The sequence below is a fragment of the Microcaecilia unicolor genome, chromosome 1 (genome assembly GCF_901765095.1).
Source record: "Microcaecilia unicolor chromosome 1, aMicUni1.1, whole genome shotgun sequence".
Lineage (NCBI taxonomy): Eukaryota > Metazoa > Chordata > Amphibia > Gymnophiona > Siphonopidae > Microcaecilia > Microcaecilia unicolor.
This window is the reverse complement of record NC_044031.1, coordinates 636,669,077-636,692,229: the sequence shown is the minus strand read 5'-3', so window position 1 is coordinate 636,692,229 and position 23,153 is coordinate 636,669,077. Positions and strand designations below refer to the sequence as shown.

General features: G+C 40.6%; 1 protein-coding gene across 1 annotated transcript; it reads left to right on the top strand.

The window, feature by feature from the left end:
* Nucleotides 1-434: 434 nt before the first annotated feature.
* On the top strand, nucleotides 435-20,140 carry LOC115481932 (olfactory receptor 1019-like). The gene is made up of 3 exons (XM_030221416.1): nucleotides 435-1,030; nucleotides 2,467-2,472; nucleotides 19,210-20,140. The coding sequence occupies exons 1-3, from the start codon at nucleotides 435-437 to the stop codon at nucleotides 20,138-20,140; spliced, it is 1,533 nt and encodes a 510-aa protein (XP_030077276.1).
* Nucleotides 20,141-23,153: the final 3,013 nt, after the last annotated feature.

The following is a 23,153-nucleotide window of genomic DNA, read 5'->3' as shown; positions in this document are numbered from 1 at the left end:
GCTCCTCATTTTCCTCATTAACCCTTTCGGGCTTTTTCTCTTCTTTTTCCCACCTGTTCCACCTCTCTTTCCCCCAGGTTGGAGAATTAGTATTACTCCTTCTCCTGCAGCCCCCTTCTGGTGACTCTTGTGAATGCACCCTGGTTTGTCTCTCTTTTTCCCAAGGTGGCTGCTGGGATTTGTAGTTCTTGCCCCTAAGTTGTCTCTTGGGGAAAAGCGGCCGGTAAGGGAGAATCTCCTCTGTGGCTTTTTGGGGGTTGTAGGATCTGGTTCCCTGTGTTTCTCCCCGGTCCCTATGGTTTTCCACATTCCCTTTACAATATATATATATATATATATATATATATTTATATTATATTGTGTCCTACTAGGAAGCCTTACAAGAGAAGAATAAAATTCCAAAGTTTTCATAGAAGAAAACATTCAATCACCCCATGGATATCAGGAATCATTCTTCAGTGACTGAGTTCATTCTCTTAGGACTCACCGATGATCCAGAACTACAGATTCTGCTTTTCATTATCTTTTCATTTGTTTATATCATAACAATATTGGGCAATATTGGCATGCTTGTGGTCATTACTACAGATCCTCAGCTTCAGACTGCCATGTACTTCTTCCTCAGACATTTGTCCTTTGTAGATCTCTGTTACTCAACAGTTATTGTCCCTCAAACACTAATCAATTTCCTGTCAGAAAGAAAAGCCATTTCATTTCTTGGCTGTGCAGCTCAAATGTTTTTCTTTGTTGGAATGGGAGCCTCAGAAGGACTGATACTTGCTCTTATGTCTTATGATCGTTATATTGCCATATGCAACCCATTGCTTTATACTACTGTAATGACAAATAATATCTGTATTCTGTTGGTAAGCGGTGCCTATTTTGGTGGATTCCTCAATTCCCTCATACAAACAGCCAGTATCTTCAGTCTATCCTTCTGCAGATCCAATAAGATTACTCATTTCTTCTGTGACATTCCACCCCTCTTAAAGCTCTCCTGCTCTGACACATCACTGAATGAAATCTTACTGTTCTTTTTTTCAGGCAGTATTCAGATTGGAACTCTGCTGGTCATCCTGATTTCCTATGCTTTCATCCTCTGCTCCATCCTGAGGATGCCCTCTGCTGCAGGCAGGCACAAGGCTTTTAATACCTGTGCCTCCCACTTTCTCTGTGTGACTTTGTTCTATGACACCGTGATTTATATGTACATGCGACCCAGTTCAAAGTACGCAATGGACCAGGACAGAGTGGCATCTGTATTTTACACAGTTATCATCCCCATGCTAAACCCCCTGATCTACAGTCTGAGAAATAAGGATGTGAAAGCAGCTCTGAGAAAAGCCATAAGGAGAACATTTGATACCTCATATTAGTTTTGTCACAATAACTTTTGTAATCACAGATCATGTCAGGATCATATTATTTCTTAATATTATAGGGGTCCTTTTACCATTCTGCTCTAGCAGCAGGCGTCATTTTTGCCGTGCACTGCGGCCCTTTTTACCGCAGCGGAGAAAAAACTGAAAATAGCCATGACCATTCAGTAAGATTGCTCTTACAATGTGGCCATGTGAGGGGGAGCACTTACCACCACCCATCGAGATGGCAGTAAGCGCTCCCACACTAACTTAGCAGTATCCAGGTAGCGCGTGGTGCTGCCTGAGTACTGCTGGATTAGCGTCATGCAAAAATATCAAGCCCTATTTTCCCCAGCACAGAAAATGGCAAAGCACTAGGGCTGGAACTACTGCTGACACCCATGTTTGGCTGGTGGTAGTTCCAGATTAGCATATTTTAAGCATGCGTTGGGCTTACCGCCGCTTTGTAAAGGGGCCCCATAATTTAAACTGTATCCCAGACTGTAAATGGATTAGATATTTTATCTTTCATATAAAATTAAACATGGACAAAGCTGGAATTTTGGAGTAATTCTATATATTATGCCATAAGTTAGGTGCCAACTTGATTCCTATCTTTTGGCATGAAAACAGTAGCGAAGAGTAGTTAAGCACCAAAATGGGAGTGAAATGGCATTTAGATATGAAAATGCACATAGACACAATTATGTTAATGAGGGTCTGATTCATTAACTGGCACTGGAAAAAATTGTCACTCAGTGCTATTCTCTAAAGAACACTCCTGGCTGAGAGTCCTTTATAGAACGGTGCACAGCACTGATTCCTGCACCCAACTTTGGGGGTCATGACGTACACCTGCTGAAATCTGGTGTAAACCCTCAGGCATCCCCAGTGTTATGCTATGCTATATGATTCCTATATTCCGTGGTTCAAAATAGATTCTAAGTGGATTACAAACTGAATTGATTTGCACTTTTCTGACAACTGACAAGTCAGATATGACCCATGAACTGCATAGCTAAACCAGGCTCAAACTTAAAATGCCTGAGCTGCATATTTCTTTACTTTTTGCTGAAGCTGTGAATACAAGGTCATGCTGATCTAGCAAGGAGTGCTCTTCCCCATGGTGCCACTGACTCTAGCTCAGCAAGGACACAAAGAATATGTAAACAGTTTGAAAGAGAAGATGTTTTTGAGGTGTCTAGACAAAATAGAGATAAGACCTGGGTCTTGGAAAAATTCCTGTAGCAAAGTGGAGACTGCAATCTTCTGTGAAAGAAACCTTGGACTTCTGTTTTTCATAAACATTTAGATATTATGATAGTGTTTTTCCATTTTATGTAAACAATAAAGTAAGACAGAAATTAACTGAGTAACACAGAAAATAGCTGAAATTGCAAGGTTGTATGATTTGGGAGGGAATTTCCATTGTGCAAAAGAGAATATAAATGGCTGCTGTATTATGTTTAGTCAGAGGCGGAGATGATTAACTGAGTGACTCTTTACCTCAGTGGTCTCTCTTCCTCTCATAAGAAATACTTATTTGTTACTGACTGCTTTGTTGTTATCTAATTTGGTCAGTAATAAAGACTTTCCCCTTGGAAGGAACATAGTCTCTGTCTTCTCTGTTTCCTCTGTCCACTGTATCTTGGGGTGGCTGTAAGGAGGCAGAAACCCTATTTGCCCCATAGGTCCAAATGGTATATTTCCTATGGTAAGTAGAAATATATCAGAGAAGGAATTCCTATATATTATAGCCCTTCCCTGAGACTAAGTAGTTATCAGAGGGGACTATGGACTCCACTATAAACAAAACAATAAGTCCTTCTTCTGGAGAATTTACAATTGCATATCTAATACATTGAAACTAAAAACAAAAACCATCTTTCTCATCATGTGCGTATCTAAAACATTCATTACAGTTCCATATCTAATACATTGAATCTAAAAATCATCTTTCCTATCAAATTCATTGAACCTAAAAAACATCTTTCTCATCAAACAAAAAAGACTTCTGAGTCTATCCCCTTTCACCTTCATCCTATGCCCCCTCATTTGAGAGCTTCATTTCGATAGAAAGAGACTCGCCTCCTGTGCACTTACGCCATGTAGGTATTTAAACATTTCTATCATATCTCCCCTCTCCCCTTTCTTTAAGTGTTTCCCCATACACTTTACATCAAGCACCATTGAACATTTTAGTAGTCACCTTCTGGACTGACTCCATCCTGTTATATCTTTTTGAAGTTGCGGTTTCCAGAATTGTACACAATATTCTAAATTAGGTCTCACCAGATTCTTATACAGGGGTATCATCACCTCATTTTTCGTAATGGCTATCACTCTCCCTATGTACAGAAGAATCCTTCTAGCTTTCGCTGTCATCTTTTCTATCTGTTTGGCCACATTATGTTCATCACATATGATCACACCCATGTCCTGTTCTTCTTTCATTCACAGAAGTTCTTCACCTCCTAAACTGTACTGTTCCCTTGGGGTTTTTTTTTATTTAGGTGATTTTAATATTTTACACAAGCTTTAATCTTGTTACAAGCAATGCAAGACAATAAAGAAAAAAAAAGAAACCCCATATTATTACATAAAAAATGTCTTCCTTAGACCACATAATGCAGGGGGGAGACAAAGAAATTTCAGAGAAAATAATAGGAAAACTTAAAGAATAGGCTAAACACCTTTAAACCACCTGTTTCTTCTATAAGCCTTAGTTCTATTATCACTTGACTATCTTTTTCAGGTCTATGAAGACTCAGTTGTTTCGGTACAAAGAAAACATACTTAATACCTAAGTATTTTATAATACATTTACATGGGTAGGCAAGTAAAAAGGTTGCACCCAAGGACCTTGTCTCTTCTCTCAATTCCAGAAATTTCTTCCTTCTTTCTTGTGTTACTTTTGTAACATCAGGAAAAATCCATAGTTTTTGACCACAAAATTTCTGGTGAATATTTTTAAAGAATAACTTTAGAACTGCATTATAGTCTTGTTCAAAAACAAAAGAGATCAAAAGAGTAGCTCTATTTGTTACCTCAGACAATGAGTCTTCCAAAATTAAGGATAAATCCTTAAATTCATCAGATGTTTCTTGTTCCAATCCTTCCAGATTGTTCCCTTGGTTTCTTTTTGAAGGAAGAAAAAAAATCTTATTTATAGGACGTATATGTTGAGAGGAATATTTAAAATTTTCAACCAAAATTTTTCAAATAAATCCATGGGTGACATTCCTGTCGGCTTTGGAAAGTTCAAAATTCTCATATTTAGACGTCTGTTATAGTTCTCAATTTGTTCAATTTTTTGATGCATATTGGTGTTATCTTTCATCACAGCTAGCACATTTTCCTTATTTTTTTCTGTCTCTTCATGGTTATTCTTTACTTGATCCTTAAAATCCTGTTCTAATTTACCAAAAGACGTAGAGAGTTGGCCCACTGTAGAAACCAAGTTTTTTGTTTCTTGCATTGATTCAGCAATCATAGCATGCATTTTTTCCATAGCCTTCCAAAGCGTTTCAAGTGTTACCACCTTGGGAGGGTCTAAAAAAGCTGACCCTCTCAAGCTCTCGTCCACTGCTGCCTCATGCTCCGAGAAAGAGCCCTCTCCGCTGACCACAGTACTCCCGACTTCCGGGTCTTGCTGGTCAGCTCGCTTCTCGCGCATTACAGCAGGGCAAGGTGGAATTACAGCGTCCGGAGGAGAGAGAGAAACTTCATGTCCCAAGGACTCTGAGTTCCCTGCCTCAGGATCCAGCAAGACCTCAACTCCGGTAACTTAAGGTGGGCGCCGGACCGCAAATTCGTCAAGTGTTCGCTGCCTCGGGGAAGAGGTAAGAGCTGGGGAGGGTAAGGCTGTTACAGTCCCCTTTCTCTTGGTATGCAGCATAACAGCAATAAAGGAAAAATTAAATAATACAAGCGATCTGCACAGTACGAGTTTGCTAAGTTCAGCGTACTGGCGCCATCTTGGATCCACCCCCCAGAATTCCAACCACCGTTCCCTTGGGTTTTAGCAGCCCAAATGCATGACCCTGTATTTTTTAGCATTACATTTTAGCTGCTAAATTTCAGACCATTCCTCTAGCTTTGCTTCCTCATTTTATCCACACCATTTTTATTTTATTTTTATTTATTTGTAGCATTTGTATCCCACATTTTCCCACCTATTTACAGGCTCAATGTGGCTTACATTTGCTGTAATGGCGATTGCCATTTCCAGGTAACTGAGTTACATATGGTATTACGTTAAGGTGCATACATACAAGGTGACATACATGGAGCATAACATATAAGAAGCAGATCATGGTATATATATACATCATGTACATACATATAAGGTAAAGAAGAATAGATAATGGTATTGTATGAGGTTCCTGAACAATAGGTTGGATTGTAACATACATTAGGTCATTGTAAATAGATCTTATTCAGTTTAAGGTTTAGGGTGGTATTGCAATGCTGAGCAGTATCTGGGTACTGATGCTGAATATCTGGTTTATTTTCAATGAACACTGACTGCCAGGGTTAAATATTGGGTCCATTGTTTTCATTATGTACTTTGCTTTGAGATCCTGTGGAATAGAAAGTGAATAATCAAATTGAAGAATAACAACCTAAACTAAAGTAACTGCTCTCTGCTTCCCCAGCCTTAAATGATGTATCTATACATATCTCTGAGGGACTAATTCAAATGATTCAATCTTTCTTCTGGGAGCCCGGTGTTTGTGATGTCCACAATATCATTTGTTCCCTCTAGAATGAAATCATGAACAGTCATGATGATGTTCCTCATCAACCTTGCACTGATTAGTTCTTCATGTCTATTGCCCTAATTGTAGATAATTGGAGTGGAGGAGTGGCCCAATGTTTAGTGCAGCAGGTTGTGACCCTGGGAAACCTGGTTCAATTCCTGCTGCCTGATGGTCAGCAGTGGGTTGAGATCCTGGGGAACCATCTCCAAGTAACCCTGTGCAGGTCACCTAGCCCTCCATTGCCCCAGGTAAAATATATAATTTAGATTGTGAGCCCATTAGGGACAGTGTAAAGTACTTGTAATAGAAATTGTAAACCATGTGGAGGGGCAATTTGCGATTTGGACGTCCTTGCAAAACATCCAAATCCAGGGGCGATGAAACCCGTATTTTCGAAACAAGATAGATGTCCATCTTTCATTTTGAAAATACTGTCAGGGACGTCCAAATCCTTAAATTTCGCTGTCCCTAGATTTAGACGTCCCTAGACATGGACATTTCTGATTCTTGTCGATTTTCGAAACCAAAGACGTCCATGTCAAAACAGACCAAATCCAAGCCATGTGGTCATGGGAGGAGCCAACATTTGTAGTGCACTGGTCCCCCTGAGGTCCCCCTGACATGCCAGGACACCAACTGGGCACCCTAGGGGGCACTGCAGTGGACTTCAGAAATTGCTCCCAGGAACATAGCTCCCTTACCTTATGTGCTGAGCCCCCCCAAACCCCACTACCCCCAACTGTACACTACTACCATAGCCCTTATGGGTGAAGGGGGCACCTACATGTGGGTACAATGGGTTTCTGGTGGGTTTTGGAGGGCTCACTGTTTCCTCCACAAACATAACAGGTAGGGGGGATGGGGCTGGGTCCCCCTGTCTGAAGTGCACTGCATCCACTTAAACTGATCCTGGGACCTGCATACTGCTGTCATGGACCTGAGTATGACATCTGAGGCTGGCATAGAGGCTGGTACAAAATATTTTTAAAGATGTTTTTTGAGGGTGGGAGGGGGTTGGTGACCACTGGGGGAGTAAGGGGAGGTCATCCCCAATTCCCTCCGGTGGTCATTTGGTCATTTCGGGCACCTTTTTGTGCCTTAGTCATAAGAAAACAGGTCCGGATGAAAACGTACAAGTGCTCGTCAGAGACGTACTTGTTATTTTTGATTATATTTTCGAGACTGCAGACAAAGCAGTCTCCGCTTACAATGCCGCTCTCTCCTCTGCTTTGGACACCCTCGCTCCATCCACCTCCCTTTCCCACAAAGCGTACTAGTCCCCAGCCTTTGCTGACCCCTTGCATCCGCTACCTTCGCTCCTGCACCCGATACGCTGAACGCCTCTGGAGGAAATCTCGTACCCATTCAGACTTCCTTCACTACAAATTCATGCTATCCTCCTTCCATTCCTCCCTATTCCTTGCAAAACAGGACTATTACACCCAATTGACCAATTCTCTCAGCTCCAACCCTCGTCGTCTCTTCACCACCCTTAACTCCCTCTTCAAAGTGCCCCCCACTCCAACTCCCCCTTCACTCTCTCCTCAATCACTGGCTGACTACTTCCGCAACAAGGTACAAAAGCTCAACCTTGAGTTCACTACCAAGCCACCTCCTCTTCAGCCTGTAGCCCTATCCAACAACCAACCAACCATGGCCTCTTTCACCTCCTTTCCTGTGATCACCGAGGATGAAACCTCCCGCCTTCTTTCCTCCTCGAAGTGCACCACCTGCTCCTCCGATCCCATCCCCACCAACCTACTTAACACCATCTCCCATACTGTTACCCCCTCCATCTGTCACATCCTTAACCTTTCTCTCTCCACTGCAACTGTCCCTGACACTTTCAAGCACACCATAGTCACACCTCTCCTCAAAAAACCATCACTTGACCCTACCTGCCCCTCCAACTACCGCCCCATCTCTCTCCTCCCCTTCCTCTCCAAAATACTTGAATGCGCCGTTCACAGTCACTGCCTTGATTTTCTCTCCTCTCATGCCATCCTAGATCCACTTCAATCTGGCTTTCGCCCTCTACACTCGACAGAGACAGCACTCTCTAAAGTCTGCAATGACCTGCTCCTCGCCAAATCCAGAGGCCACTATTCCATCCTCATCCTCCTCGATCTATCCGCTGCGTTTGACACTGTCAATCATGATCTACTTCTTGCTACATTGTCCTCTTTTGGGTTCCAGGGCTCTGTACTCTCCTGGTTCTCCTCTTATCTCTCCTACCGCACCTTCAGAGTACACTCTCATGGATCTTCCTCCACTCCCATCCTACTATCTGTTGGAGTTCCCCAGGGATCTGTCCTTGGACCCCTTCTCTTCTCAATCTACACCTCCTCCCTTTGGTCTCAATGATCTCATCTCATGGTTTTCAGTATCATCTTTATGGTGATGACACCCAACTATATCTCTCCACACCAGACATCACCGCGGAGACCCAGGCCAAGGTATCGGCCTGCTTATCCGACATTGCTTCCTGGATGTCCAACCGCCACCTGAAGCTGAACATGTCCAAAACCGAGCTCCTCGTCTTTCCACCTAAACCCACCTCTCCTCTTCCTCCACTCTCCATCTCAGTTGATAACACCCTCATCCTCCCCGTCCTATCTGCCCGCAACCTCGGAGTCATCTTCGACTCCTCTCTCTCCTTCTCTGCGCATATCCAACAGACTGCCAAGACCTGTCGCTTCTTCCTCTTCAACATCAGCAAAATTCACCCTTTCCTATCTGAGCACACCACACGAACTCTCGTCCACGCTCTCATCACCTCTCGCCTTGACTACTGCAACTTACTCCTCACCGGCCTCCCACTTAGCCATCTATCCCCCTTCAATCCGTTCAGAACGCTGCCGCATGTCTTATATTCCGCCAGAACCGATATACTCACATCACCCCTCTCCTCAAGTCACTTCACTGGCTTCCGATCAGATACCGCATACAATTCAAGCTTCTCCTCCTTACCTACAAATGCACCCGGTCTGCGGCTCCTCACTACCTCTCTTCCCTCATCTCCCCCTATGTTCCCGCCCGTAACCTCTGCTCACAGGACAAATCCCTCCTTTCAGTTCCCTTCTCCACCTCTGCCAACTCCAGGCTCCGCTCATTCTGCCTTGCCTCACCCTTTGCCTGGAACAATTTTCTAGCTCCTTTTTTTTCATGATATGCTACTTAAAATGGGTCTAAGGTAGAAGAACTTTATTCATCCCTCTGGGTTTTGGTTTCCAGTAGAAACATATCCAGTGCTTTAGTCTTTGACACTTTTAGCTGAGAGAAGCTCTCGAGATTGTGTCCCACGAGTCTTGCAACATCATTATAAAACTTAGCATGATCCAAGCAACATAACAGAGGCATGAAGAGAGATATGCTCTTTTTCCTTATGCTTTATACCATACATTTTCTTTTTTAATAAGTATAACAAGATAAACATTAACAATTTAGTATTAGATGTTTAAAAAACTTTATAGCACTCTGACATTACATCTCCATGACCACTGCTTCCCAGGTTGGTGAGTAAATCTCTGTATTATTCTCACATATGCTTGCACAGAGCAATCTAATGGTTAGAGCAGCAGAGTGAGAGCCAAGGAAGCCAGGGTTCAGATCCCTCCTGCCTATCCTTGTGATCTTGGGCAACTCACATCACTATCCATTGCTTCAGCTTCAAACTTAGATGAGCTCAGTGAGGCTGAAAAGGAGCTATTTTTCTTGAAAGGCAACTTGTGGTCATCTCATGCTTGAGAAAGCAAGCGATCAAATCCAAAGTCCTATCATAGCATGCATTCTTTACTCTTAACACTTCTTAGATTAACTGCACTTCATAACATTGGAGCTATCAGCTGAGTCACAAAATTTACTCATATCTTCAGATGAGAATAGATAAATTTTCAGATACTTGCATTTTTATTTATGTTTTGGCAAAAAGTGTGGCTTTTATCCACTTAATATTAAGACGTATATAAAGATAGAGCTTCTTGGCTGAGTCTGACCTATAACTGAATTTATTCACTATATCTGTAACTTCTTGTGATATGATGTTTTGACTCTAACAATGGTCTTACTAATCTTGGATAGCTTGGGATAATTACTTCACATGTCTTACAAGAAATATTCTTTTGAATACCTAATAGATTTTTAATGAAGGTTAAAAATGCTAAAGCAGTATTTTAATCAGTACATCAACCACATTAATTTGTTCAGAATTCACTGACTGGATCTAAACTTATTAGTAGGTATATCATGGGTTTCATAGCTATCTTAATGGATATAATGTTGATCTGATATAGGTGAGATAATTTTCATTGGGGTCTAATGTTCTTATAGTGCTAGAATACTCATGTGTGACTGGGTTTCCCTTCACTGTGGCCAGCATTTGATTTAAATGCCAGTCGCCATGATTGTTTTTGTATAGTCAGGTATGTAGAGGAATATTTTCAATATGATTTCTAAATCTGACTTTAGACGATTTGCTGTAATGTCCATTATTCAAGTGGTGAACATAGTGGTTTTCAAACCAGAAAAGCATCTATCTTTTTGTTTTGAAAATGGCCATTTGCTAGATGTTGTTGTACTCAGTGCATCTACTTTTTGGACCATTTTTGATAACCCCCCTCCTCCAAAAAACATCCAAGTGAAAAATGCACAAAAACAAGCCATTGGGCATATGAGCAGCCACTGTTTTAATAGACTGGCCACATAAACATCCCAGCAGAGCAGTTGAGCAACCTATGGGACACTGCAGTGGATTTTCAGATAAAAGGTCCCAGGTACACATATCACCATTACCTCCTTATATTGTACAGTGAGCCCTTCAAAACCCACCAAAAACCTACTGTACCAACTGCACACTACTACAATACCCTTATGACTGCAGGTGTCACCTATATGTGGGTACAGTAGGTCTTTGTTGGGTTTTGGAGGGCTCACAGTTTCCATCACAAGTGCAACAGTTAGAGTGGGATATGGGTCTGGTTTCCTTTCTCTACAGTGCACTGACCACTAGGCTACTCCAGGGACCTGCTTGCTGTTCTAATAAGGTTGACCATAATATGTGAAGCTGTAATAGTGGCTGGTATGTACTGTTTCTGTCACATCTTTTTTTTTGGGGGGGGGGGGGAGGGGGCCATTAACCACTGGGTGAGTAAGGGGGGGGGTCATTCCTTAATCTCTCCAGTGGTCATTTAGGGCACCTTTTGTGACCTAGTCATGATTGAAACAGGTCTAGACCAAAACATCTAACTTTTAGACCTGGACGTTTTTGCTTTGTTCCATTATGGCAGAAAAACATTCAAGTGTTAGGAACACTGAAATCATGCCCTCAACATGCCCCCAATATGCCTCCTTGTGATTCGAATATACTATCAACAAACTGCATAGAAAAACACCTTTAAATGGGTTTTGAAAATAGCAGTTTGGAAATTTTGGCAAAAAAGATGTCCAGATACCACTTTGTGATGCTTTTTGGATGTTTTTCTGTTTTGAAAATGAGCCCCTTAGTGTCAATACCCGAATACTACCCAATGCTGAATGTCCAGTTCACATAACCAGTGGCAGTTATCTATGTATTGGTGATATTCAGACCACTACCTGGATAATTGGATAGAGTTAGGGCAGTTTTTTTCCTCTTCTAATTGTAGTTGGGTGGTTACCTGGTAAGCAGACTGAATATCACTACTAAAAAATTCTATGCAGATTGTAACCTAAAATTCTATGCAGATTATACCCTGTTCTATCCTAGCTCTACCTGAACAGCATGGGGAGATCAGAAAGGATTTTTAGGAGCATTATTTGGATGGGTTAAATTCAGAAATGATAGGTGATTTAATTTTATTTCCAAATAATAGGTCCGGCTTGAGAACCTCGAAGACATTATTGCTTGACTTTCCCTCACTTAAGGGAATGAATTTGAAAGTAATATGGGAAAGTAATTTTTCATTCCAGTGAGAAAGAATATGGAATAATTTACCAGTTGAAATTCGGTCGACTATTATCTTATTTTGAAAGGGTGTTAAAACATATTTATTTTCATTTTATATAATAGTATAGTATGTATTGAAGTTTGTTAGTTTACTTTTTTGTAATTCCTTCTAACTGGAAGTGGAATACATGGAAGAGAATAGAGTTATGCTGCTGAAAATTGGAGTAAGGCCTCAGTGAGTCAGACATCTAGGTAGAAAATGGCTCCTATCTTTTTGTATGTTATTTACTATAGTGAATAAGCCTTGAGATAAAGATTTCCTGTCTGATCTGCTGTTTTCTACCATCCTATCTGGTAAGTCCTGCTGAATGCCAGGCCTTTAGAAAATTGTAGCAAATAGGTCTGAGCAGCCCTTTCTCTTGCATTTGATCTCTTTCATTTCATTTCTTCAAAAATTTAGGTCTTTTTGTATAATCTCAGGCTTTCAAGAGTCCTTTCATGCAGAGGTTAGTTTTCTAACAGGTGACCTCATTTAGGAGGCCAAGTAAACACATATTGAGATGTCAATGTGTTTTTATCAAGGCTGCACTTGCACTTGTCACCAGGTAGAAACGTATACAGGTGGAGTGCTGTGAAGGTGTGCATTTTATAATCTGAATGCACATATTGTTCTTCCAGCCATACTTCAATCCAACTCTTTCCCTGAACATGCCAACACTCCTGTCACATACGTATGTGACTAGCTGCCACAGAGTGTACTTACAAGGGGATTAATATTATAAGAGGCCTGTAACGTGCAAAAGATCCTTCATCAAATCACCCATGGTGGCAATTATGATATTTCTCAATGTGTACAAGCCTTGAAGTATGCAGGCAGAAGTCATATAGTTATGCAATATTTCCCGGGGCAATGGACAGGTCGAGCAGGAAAAGGGTGAGCCATTCTTAAAGCATACTTTTCACAAAGCATTCCCTTCTGCTCCCCAGTGATTATAATAATTCCCTCCTCACGGCCCCCTATGGTAGGGTTGCCTTCCACACAAAATATCTATTGTCTGTCTTTCCACTTCCCCTCCCTACCTTATGTTATTTCCACCCTCTCTTTTTAATTGTAACTGACTCTTTCGTCTCTTGGGTTTTAACTAACTTCCCTATGTAATTCAAATTTTTACCTTTTCTTTCATATTTCTGGTCCTTCATTGAATTTACTTTTGTAAATCGCTTAAATTTTTCACTATTATTTGTGGTATATTAATAAAGCTGGCTTTTCTATAAGGTGTGGCAAGTAGCACGCGTTAAATTGTGCGTGTGGCCAATTTACGCATACTACTTAATTGAGTAACCGGCCAATTAGAGATGATAATTGGCTGATAACAACCCACTTCAGGCACAGCTCCTTGTGATGCTGGGCAAGTCATTTAACCCTCCATTGCCCCAGGTACAAATAAGTACCTGTATATGTAAGCCGCATTGATCCTGCCATGAGTGGGAAAGTGCAGGGTACAAATGTAACTAAAATAAAAAAATAAAAATTATCAGCACTAATTAGCAATAAATAGAATTTACATGCACTTATATTTAGGTTGTCTAAAAAAGTCACGCATAAATTTCAATGTGCATAGGTGAAAAGGGAGCATGGCCATAGGAGGAGTGTGGGTGTGTCAGGGGCATCAATCAAATTTACGTGTGTTGTAATAGAATTCTGGGGAACGCACGTACATATATCAGGTTTTTAGTGGCGTACATGGCCACGCCTAAATGTAGACGTTTCCCTGACCTATGCGCTATTCTATAAACTGTGTCTGACATGGTTTATAGAATAGCACCACACATGCTATTCTAACCCATCTACATATTAGATGTCATTTATCGAATCCAGCCTTACATGCATATGTACCAATTCTTATCAGCACATGCATGGACAAAGTTGCTCCTGCTTTGCAGAAGGTGTTAATATATGCACCTCCTACCTGGAGGGTTATATTAGAAACGTAGAAAGGTGTATTTCAAATCTGCACAGCATGTGCTATGTGTCTTCACAGCCCAGATGTCTTCTTGTAGAGTTACTCCTGGAGTGCATTTTCACATTCACATCTATGTGAAAATACCAGTAAACAAAAGGTGCTAATGTCCACCTGCAGAACATTTCCAAGTGAAAATATGTGCAGACTTTGACTTTGAAAATTGGGAGACTGTTTTACAAATCATAGGTGCCATGTGCATATAAGAAAATGGTTTTATACATGTAAATCTTCATCTCTCTCTATGAGACCCTTTTACTATGCCTATCACATAGTGAAAAGCACTTCTGAGGTGTACCGTGGTAGTGTGCCCATCAGTATTCGCTAATCCCAGGTTAAAAAAAAACATTTTTATTTTTTGACGCGGGAGGCATGTCTATGGGTGGAGAGTAGGCGTGCCCTGCGCTAATCAGGTAGCATGGGTACATTATCACGCACTGCCCGATTAGCACGGAATTAGCAAGTGGTCCGTAATGGAAGAGATAGAAAATTGGCCATTTTGCCGCCACGCTATAAGTGGCCTCAATGCATGAGAAACCTACAAGCTAAAAGTAGCATGGCCACTTTTTAGCACAGCTTAGTAAAACGGTCCCTATATGAGGACAATTTTTCACTTTGGACTTCTCCAGCTCCTACAACTTTAAAACCCCTAACACACTCCCTTGCCATTAATGGACTAGACTACTGCAAGTCTCTGCTGCAGATTCCTGTTTTTCATTTGTGATGTGACCACCTTTTGCAGAATATGTCTGTTAAAAACCTGTAGAACACAAACATTCATACCACGTTATCACTTTGCTGGCTGAACAACACTGGTTGCCAATCTCAAGTAGGATAGACTTTAAATGGTCAATATTCAGCCGGTAGCAGTCAGTGCTTTCTTCGCTGGCCTGGCTGAATTGGTCTGGAATTCAGAACTATCCCATAGCCAGGTACTAACACTGCAGCTGTTTGTTGGTGCTTTGAACTTATCTATATACAAATAATATTCAGTGATAACTAAACAGGGCATAGTTAAGACTGCATTATAGCCTATTTGGTTTGTGTCATTTTGAGTATAATGGAGCTGTAACAGCTTACAGAAATTATTTATAATAAAAACAAAAAAACCCACAAGTTATTTTTCTTCTATATTGGTGTAATATTTTCAATGATGCCATGGCTGGTAAAAGGGGTGTGACTACTGTAGGGGCAGAGCCATAGTGATCCTGCCCCTGGATGGGTAGGGGCGCTTACTAATAGGCTGCAGGAGGGCGCCAGAAACCCTAGGACCGGCCCTGATTATAGGCAGCATAACTGAACAAAACAAAAACCTCTAAGGCTAAACATTCAACATTTAGATCTAGACCTGATTTTAGAACAAATAAGGCAAAAAAATTTCCCTAAATGACCAGATAACCACTGGAGGGAATCAGAGATGACCCCCATCTTACTCCCTCAGTGGTCACTGACCCCTCCCACTCCCCAAAGATGTAAATAAAAATAGTACTTACCATCTTCTATGATGGCTTCAGATGTTATTGCCAGTTCTAATAGATCAGCAAGCATGACCCTAGAGTAGTGTAGTGGTCAGTGCAGTGCAATGTAGAGAGGAGGACTTAGGCCCATATCTCACTTTAGCTGTGACACATGTGGTGGAAACTGTGAACCCTCCAAAACTCACCAAGAACCTATTGTTCCCACATATAGGTGATCCCTTCACCCATGACGGTTATTATGTACAATTGGGGATGGTGGGTTTTAGAGGGCTCAGCAGACAAGATAAGGGAGCAATGGTAAGATGTGTAACTAGGAGCTTTTATATGAAGTCTACAGCAGTGCCCCCTAGGGTGTCCCACTGCTCTCCTGGGATGTTTGTGTGGCCATTCTCCCAAGAATGGTGACTCCTCCTACATCCCAATGGCTTGATTTTGTGTGTTTTGCACGTGGACTATTTTTCCCCCAAAATGGACCAAATGATAAATTCACAGAACACAAAAATATCTAGCATGTGGCCATTTTTGAAAAAAAAAAAAAAAAAGACATTTTGCTGTTTCAAACATTGCTATATTTTCTATTTGGAATTGGGATGTTTACTGCAAAACGTCCAAAGTCCAATGTAGACGTCATATCAAAAATGCCCCTCCATGTAATAAATTATATGTGGAGCCAATAAGGCACATCCTTAACCATATTAAGGAATACTCAGGGGTGGAGTTTGGGAGGGGCATGAGTAGAATCACAATTTATGCTAATTGCTTATCTAATACACGAGGGCACACATACTTTAGATATAACCCTTATACCTGCTTCCATGTAGGCAGAAATGTCAAGAGCTTCAATCTACACAGGATTTATGCCACTTTGTCTCTAGTATTTTATATCAAAGCATAGGCATCAAAGTGTCTTTATAAAATAGGTTTGGAATAGGTGTTCATTTGGCCTTTACACAAAGGCAGTGTTTTATAAAAATGACCCCCCACATGTGTGATGTTCCATTATGCATTTTTGCAAAAGTTTTTGTCATCTTAAAGCATGCTTGTCACATATCTAAGACAATCAATAGTGGAGTAAGATGCAGTGTGCAAAGGCTCAAGACTAACAGTGAGATGTGTGAGTGAACATGAGTTGACGACGTGTTCCATTGTCTGTTTGACTCCACAGAGGCAGTTTGAATCACTTTTGAAACACCAGTGTCACTTGTTGAAGTGCACCAGCTATATCCCAATTAAAATTGATTTAGCCATGACCAAAATTGATGTGGTAGGTAGAAACCAGTTTGTATCTTTCCAGATCTACTAACAAAGAGAGCATCAGGAAATGGCAGAAGAATGGATTACTGCAAGCATCAGCACTTTCTCCAGCTCTTTTCAATTTATACACCAACAATCTTCCAGTTACTCATTCCAGAAATGTCATTTATGCTGATGACATATTGGTTGCAAGCACAGAGTTCCAGGAACTTGGAGAATGGTCTAAATAGATGATCAGTGGTACTCTGTGATCTAGCTACACCCAGTGGCTTCAAGTGCAGAGAAATATTACTCCACTAGACCTTTACATCTGGAGTGCTGAAACAAGTGTACTTTCTCAGATCCAAGAAATACAAAAGATTACACTTTACTGTGACATTCACAACTGCCCCCCCCCCCCCCCCAGATACCTGCTGTTGAAGAATCCAAACTGGATTCACCTTCCAGAGGCACACTGATCATAGTCAGTCTTTAGCACAAGAGGTGTTTTCTCAAGATCACATGCAACACAGAATTTCACAGGAGTGCTCTGAAAGGGGTGAGTAATCAAAATTTCTGAGTATAATTATCAAAATTTCAAGTGGGATTCTAGGAGCCTGAAAGTTAATTGGGAGGGATGAACAAGGCTGAAAATTTGCTAGGTGTACTGCTATGTATTTACAGCCTGCTTCACTAACACAGACTACTCAGTAATTACTGTGGATTCGTTTGGATTCGTATTAGGTAAATGAAACCTTTATTAGAGGTGCTAAAATTTACAATGATTAAGATATATACACACAATGATTAAAAAGAAACAATACGTATCTATAAACAGTCCTTACATTACTGGTCTCTACATCTAAGCAAGGCTAAGAGTTCCTAGACCAGGAAAAGAAGCAATAATACACTATAAACAATCATCACTGGTCCTTACATCATCCAGGCTCTTATCATCAGCTGGGGGGGGGGGGGGGGGGCTGTTCACAGTGAAAGCCAGGAGTTTCTTTGACCAGGAAACATGGTTCTCTGCGCAGTTCGTACATTACTCACAGATGAGCTCCCAATTTCACTGAAAGAAACTCCCCTTTTTATTAGGCTTAGAACTCATGTTGAGAGCTAAAGAAAATTACAGAATGCTTGAGAATAGGTAAACAAGCCATACTGTGGGAATGTGGTCACATGTTTCCTTGTCCAGGTGGCCAGTCTGAACTCAAAAAAAAGGCCCCATCTTTCCCTTCACATAACAAATTCATTAAAATGTGTCTTATCTTCTACATTCCAACTTATTTTCACACAATCAAAGTTAAACAATCATTTCCAAACAGAACCACTTCTAATCAAAAATATAGACCCCGAGTGCACTGGTCGGTCAAAGCAGAATTGAAAAACAATCTTTAAAATTCACTTTTATTACACTAGGGTGACAATCCTCTTAAACCAACATAAAAATGGCAGTCCAAAGAAGAACAAGCAAAACGGTATGGGATCTATACTAAAATAATTATAAGATATATAAGATGCAAATTTTAAAACTAAATTGGCATACCCAGAAAAAGGAGCGATTGAGGGGATAATTTTACAAACGTTTAAATACTTGGAAGGTAGTTACACACAAGAAACAAACTCCTTCCAAAAGGAAAGGAAGCTGTAGAACAATAGGTATGAAATGTAGCTGCAAGGAGGGAGATTTCAAGCAGCATCAAGACATGTTTATTTATGGACAGAATGGTGAATATCTGGAATGCACACAGTACTGGGATTCCAAAATGTGAGGGATAAGCACAAGACGATAGAAACCAAGCACAGCACATCAATTAAGAACAGCAGTGAAATAATTTTTACTTCCAAAAAGAGATGGAGGAGGGGGGTATCCTGCATAGAGTAGCAATTACAACACAGATTATTATTATTATTATTATTATTATTATTATTATTATTATTATTATTATTATTATTATTATTATTATTTGTTGCATTTGTATCCCACATTACCCCACCTCTTTGCAGGCTCAATGTGGCTTACAATACATTATGGATAGTGGGAAAGATCATCTTACTGGGCAGACTGGATGGCCCAATTCAGTCTTTATCTGTCATCAATACTATGTTACTATAGACGTCCTGGTTTTTTAAAGTCCTATATCAAAGTTTTCCAAAAGAGGAAACTCCTGGACTGGTTTTGAAAAGACAATCAAAGAGAATTAATGCATCTCTTGGTCTTGCGAAAATGTCTGCTGGTTTCAGCTATGCATAGATATCAAAAATGGCTTATTACAATGGAAGATGTACTAGTTCAATAGATATGTATGTACTGTATATATTTATACATATTTTTTATATTGTATCCTACTAGGAAGCCTTACAGGAGAAGAATAAAATTCCAAAGTTTTCTTAGAAGAAAACATTCAATCACCCTATGGATATCAGCAATCATTCTTCAGTGACTGAGTTCATTCTCTTAGGCCTCACCGATGATCCAGACCTACAGATTCTGCTTTTCATTATCTTTTCATTTGTTTATATCATAACAATATTGGGCAATATTGGCATGCTTGTGGTCATTACTACAGATTCTCAGCTTCAGACTGCCATGTACTTCTTCCTCAGGCATTTGTCCTTTGTAGATCTCTGTTACTCAACAGTTATTGTCCCTCAAACACTAATCAATTTCCTATCAGAGAAGAAAGTCATTTCATTCCTTGGCTGTGCAGCTCAAATGTTTTTCTTTGTTGGATTGGGAGCCTCAGAAGGATTGATACTTGCTCTTATGTCTTATGATCGTTACATTGCCATATGCAACCCATTGCTTTATACTACTGTAATGACAAATAATATCTGTATTCTGTTGGTAAGCGGTGCCTATTTTGGTGGATTCCTCAATTCCCTCATACAAACAGCCAGTATCTTCAGTCTATCCTTCTGCAGATCCAATAAGATTACTCATTTCTTATGTGACATTCCACCCCTCTTAAAGCTCTCCTGCTCTGACACATCACTGAATGAAATCTTATTGTTCTCTTTTGCAGGCAGTATTCAGGTTGGAACTCTGCTGGTCATCCTGATTTCCTATGCTTTCATCCTCTGCTCCATCCTGAGGATGCCATCTGCCACAGGCAGGCACAAGGCTTTCAATACCTGTGCCTCCCATTTTCTCTGTGTCACCTTGTTCTATAGCACTGCGATTTTCATGTACATGAGGCCCAGTTCAAAGTACACAATGGACCAGGACAGAGTAGTATCTGTGTTTTATACAGTTATAATCCCCATGCTAAACCCCCTGATCTACAGCCTGAGAAATAAGGATGTGAAAGCAGCTCTGAGGAAAACCATAAGGAGGACAGTTGATTTTTTACATTAGGTTTGCACAATAACTTGTTAATCACAGACAATATGAGGATCATATTATTTTTCAATATTATAAAGGTATACAACATAATTATAATATCCAGACAGTAATCCCCCAAATCATATATAGGTTGCCCAAAGTTGGGTGTGTAAGTTTTGGTGCAGATGACAGATCTGGGTTTAAACAGATTAGGTAATAAAGTGATAACAATCAATTATTTGTGTTGATTGGTATTATTTATTTATTAGAATGTATTTACTTCTGTTTTGAAGGAATTCACTCAAGGAATATAATGGGTATCTTATCGATTAGTGTGCACTAAATCTATTAATGCACTATAGTAAAAGGACCCCTAAATCAACAAACTGTCATTGAATAACCTTTGAATTCAAGTCAACATTTTAAATTTATTTATATATTTGGCTTTATTAACTGCTTTTATGAAGAGATTCACCTAAAGTGGTGTATAGCAGGTACAGTCTAACATCAAACTTAAAATTTTGTTAACAGCATAACAATAGTAAAACGTACAAGTATAAATACAATAAATACAACAAATTGAAACCTAATAATAGGGCTACCATGAAACAGGATCAAAAACATGTGCATTTAACAGTACTGAAATTCAAATAACACAGATATAATATGATGTAAGCATAATAATGATGGAATATCTAATAAGCACACAATTAGAACATTCAAATAATATTGCTATGATACTAATGCTTTTCTACAACACATTACTAAACAGAAGCCAATGAAGGATCTGTAACTCAGGTTGAATAAGATAATGTGGAGGGGCATTTTCAAAAGGGACGCCCAAGTTTTGATGAGGACGTCCTTGTAAAACGTCCTGATCTAGGGGCGGGGAAACCCGTATTTTTGAAACAAGATGGATGTCCATCTTTTGTTTCGATAATACGGTCAGGGATGTCCAAATCCTTCAATTTGGTCGTCCCTAGATTTGGTTATCCCTAGATTTGGTCGTCCCTAGACTTGGTCATTTCTGATTTTCAGCAATAATCGAAACCAAGGACGTCCATGTCAGAAACGACCAAATGCAAGCCATTTAGTCATGGGAGGAGCCAGCATTTGTAGTGCACTGGTCCCCTCACATGCCAGGACACCAACCGGGCACTGCAGTGGACTTCATAAATTACTCCCAGGTACATAGCTCCCTTACCTTGTGTGCTGAGCCCCCCAAAACCCACTACCCACAACTGTACACCACTACCATAGCCCTTACGGGTGAAGGGGGGCACCTACATGTGGGTACAGTGGGTTTGTGGTGGGTTTTGGAGGGCTCGCTGTTTCCTCCACAAATGTAACAGGTAGGGGGTATGGGCCTGGGTCCGCCTGTCTGAAGTGCACTGCACCCAATAAAACTGCTCCAGGGACCTGCATACTGCTGTGATGGAGCTGAGTATGACATCTAAGGCTGGCATAGAGGCTGGCACAAAATATTTTGAAAGATATTTTTTGACAGTGGGAGGGGGTTAGTGACCACTGGGGGAGTAAGGGGAGGTCATTCCCGATTCTCTCCGGTGGTCATCTGGTCATTTCGGGTACCTTTTTGTGCCTTGGTCGTAAGAAAAACACGACCAGGTTAAGTCGTCCAAGTGTTCGTCAATTATGGGTCGAGGACGTCCAAGTGTTAGTCATGCAAAAGTCCTGCCTTTGCTACGCCTCCGATAAGCCCCCTTGAACTTTGGCTGTCCTTGTGACAGAGTGCAGTTGTGGACGTCCAAAATCAGCTTTCAATTATACCGATTTGGACGACCCTGGGAGAAGGATGTCCATCTTCCAATTTATGTTGAAAATGAGCCCAATAGGGGTCCTTTTATTAAACTATGGGAAAAAGTGGCCTACAGTATTGTGGATGCATGTTTTTGGCGTGCTCTGGTCCAATTTTTACCATGTCTGGGAAAAAGGGCTTTTTTTTTCAATGGGTTGGGAATGGGCCTATGGTAAAACTGAAACCAGCGCGCACCTATCGATGGCCTGAACCCTTAATGTCACTAATTTATCTAGCGGTAAGGGCTCATGCGCTACATGAGCAGTGACCAGTCAGCGTGTGCCAACTGATGATTAATGCCAGAAATGCCACATGCAGTAGGAAATAAAAGAATAATTTGTTCTGGTGGTATGGGCATGCACCAAATCTGAAATTACCGCCAGGGGGTGCGTTAGCCTGGCGGTAGTCTCATTTTGGCACAAATTGCATGTGCTTAGAGCCTACCGCACCTTTGCAAAAGGACCCCTCAATTTGGTGTTAGTCAATAAACATCCAGCTGTATTTTGTATATTCTGAAAACTGTGCAATTTATAGCAAGGGAGGCCAGATGTGGTGACCCTTTTACTAAACTGTAGTAATCACTAATGCATGCAAATCAGAGGTTAAAACCACTATCGCAGGACATGCTCAGTTGTCCTGTGATAGTTTTGTCATCTGCACATGCTTCCCACATGCTAATTTTTTAGTGCTGGGGGAGTGTTTGGGGTTGGAGAGTAGGCTTATTCTCCACTGCTGCATGCCAACCAATTATCACAGGAGCCCTCACAACCTACAACATACAGTAGATGTCAGTAAGGACTCCTGAACTAATGGCCACTTGCTAATGGAGAAATTAGCTTGTTGGGCATTAATTTAGCCACTAAAAGTGGCCTCAGTGGAAAGCTCCACGCTGTGATTACTGCAGGCCATGTTTTAGTGCAGCTTAGTAAAAGGACCCCAAAGTGCATAGCAATAATCAAACCATATTGTGATGAAAACATTCACTACTGTTTATTTATTTAAAATATTTGTAGCCCACTTTATCCTTTCATTTTAGGCAGCTTACAAAAAACATATATAAAATAATTCACGGAAATAAAACTACATCACAAATGACAGAACATGATAAAAAAAAATTAAGATAAAAATCCTTGAGCAAATAAATGAGCCTTAAACTGTTTCCTGAGCCATGTTTCCAAGCCAATGCATCATAATTCAAAGGGTAGAGTGTTTCCAAGCCAAGCACCTTCA

Bases quoted from the DNA above. Each gene is read 5' to 3' on its own strand.
- LOC115481932 (XM_030221416.1), top strand. From the start codon at position 435: ATGGATATCAGGAATCATTCTTCAGTGACTGAGTTCATTCTCTTAGGA.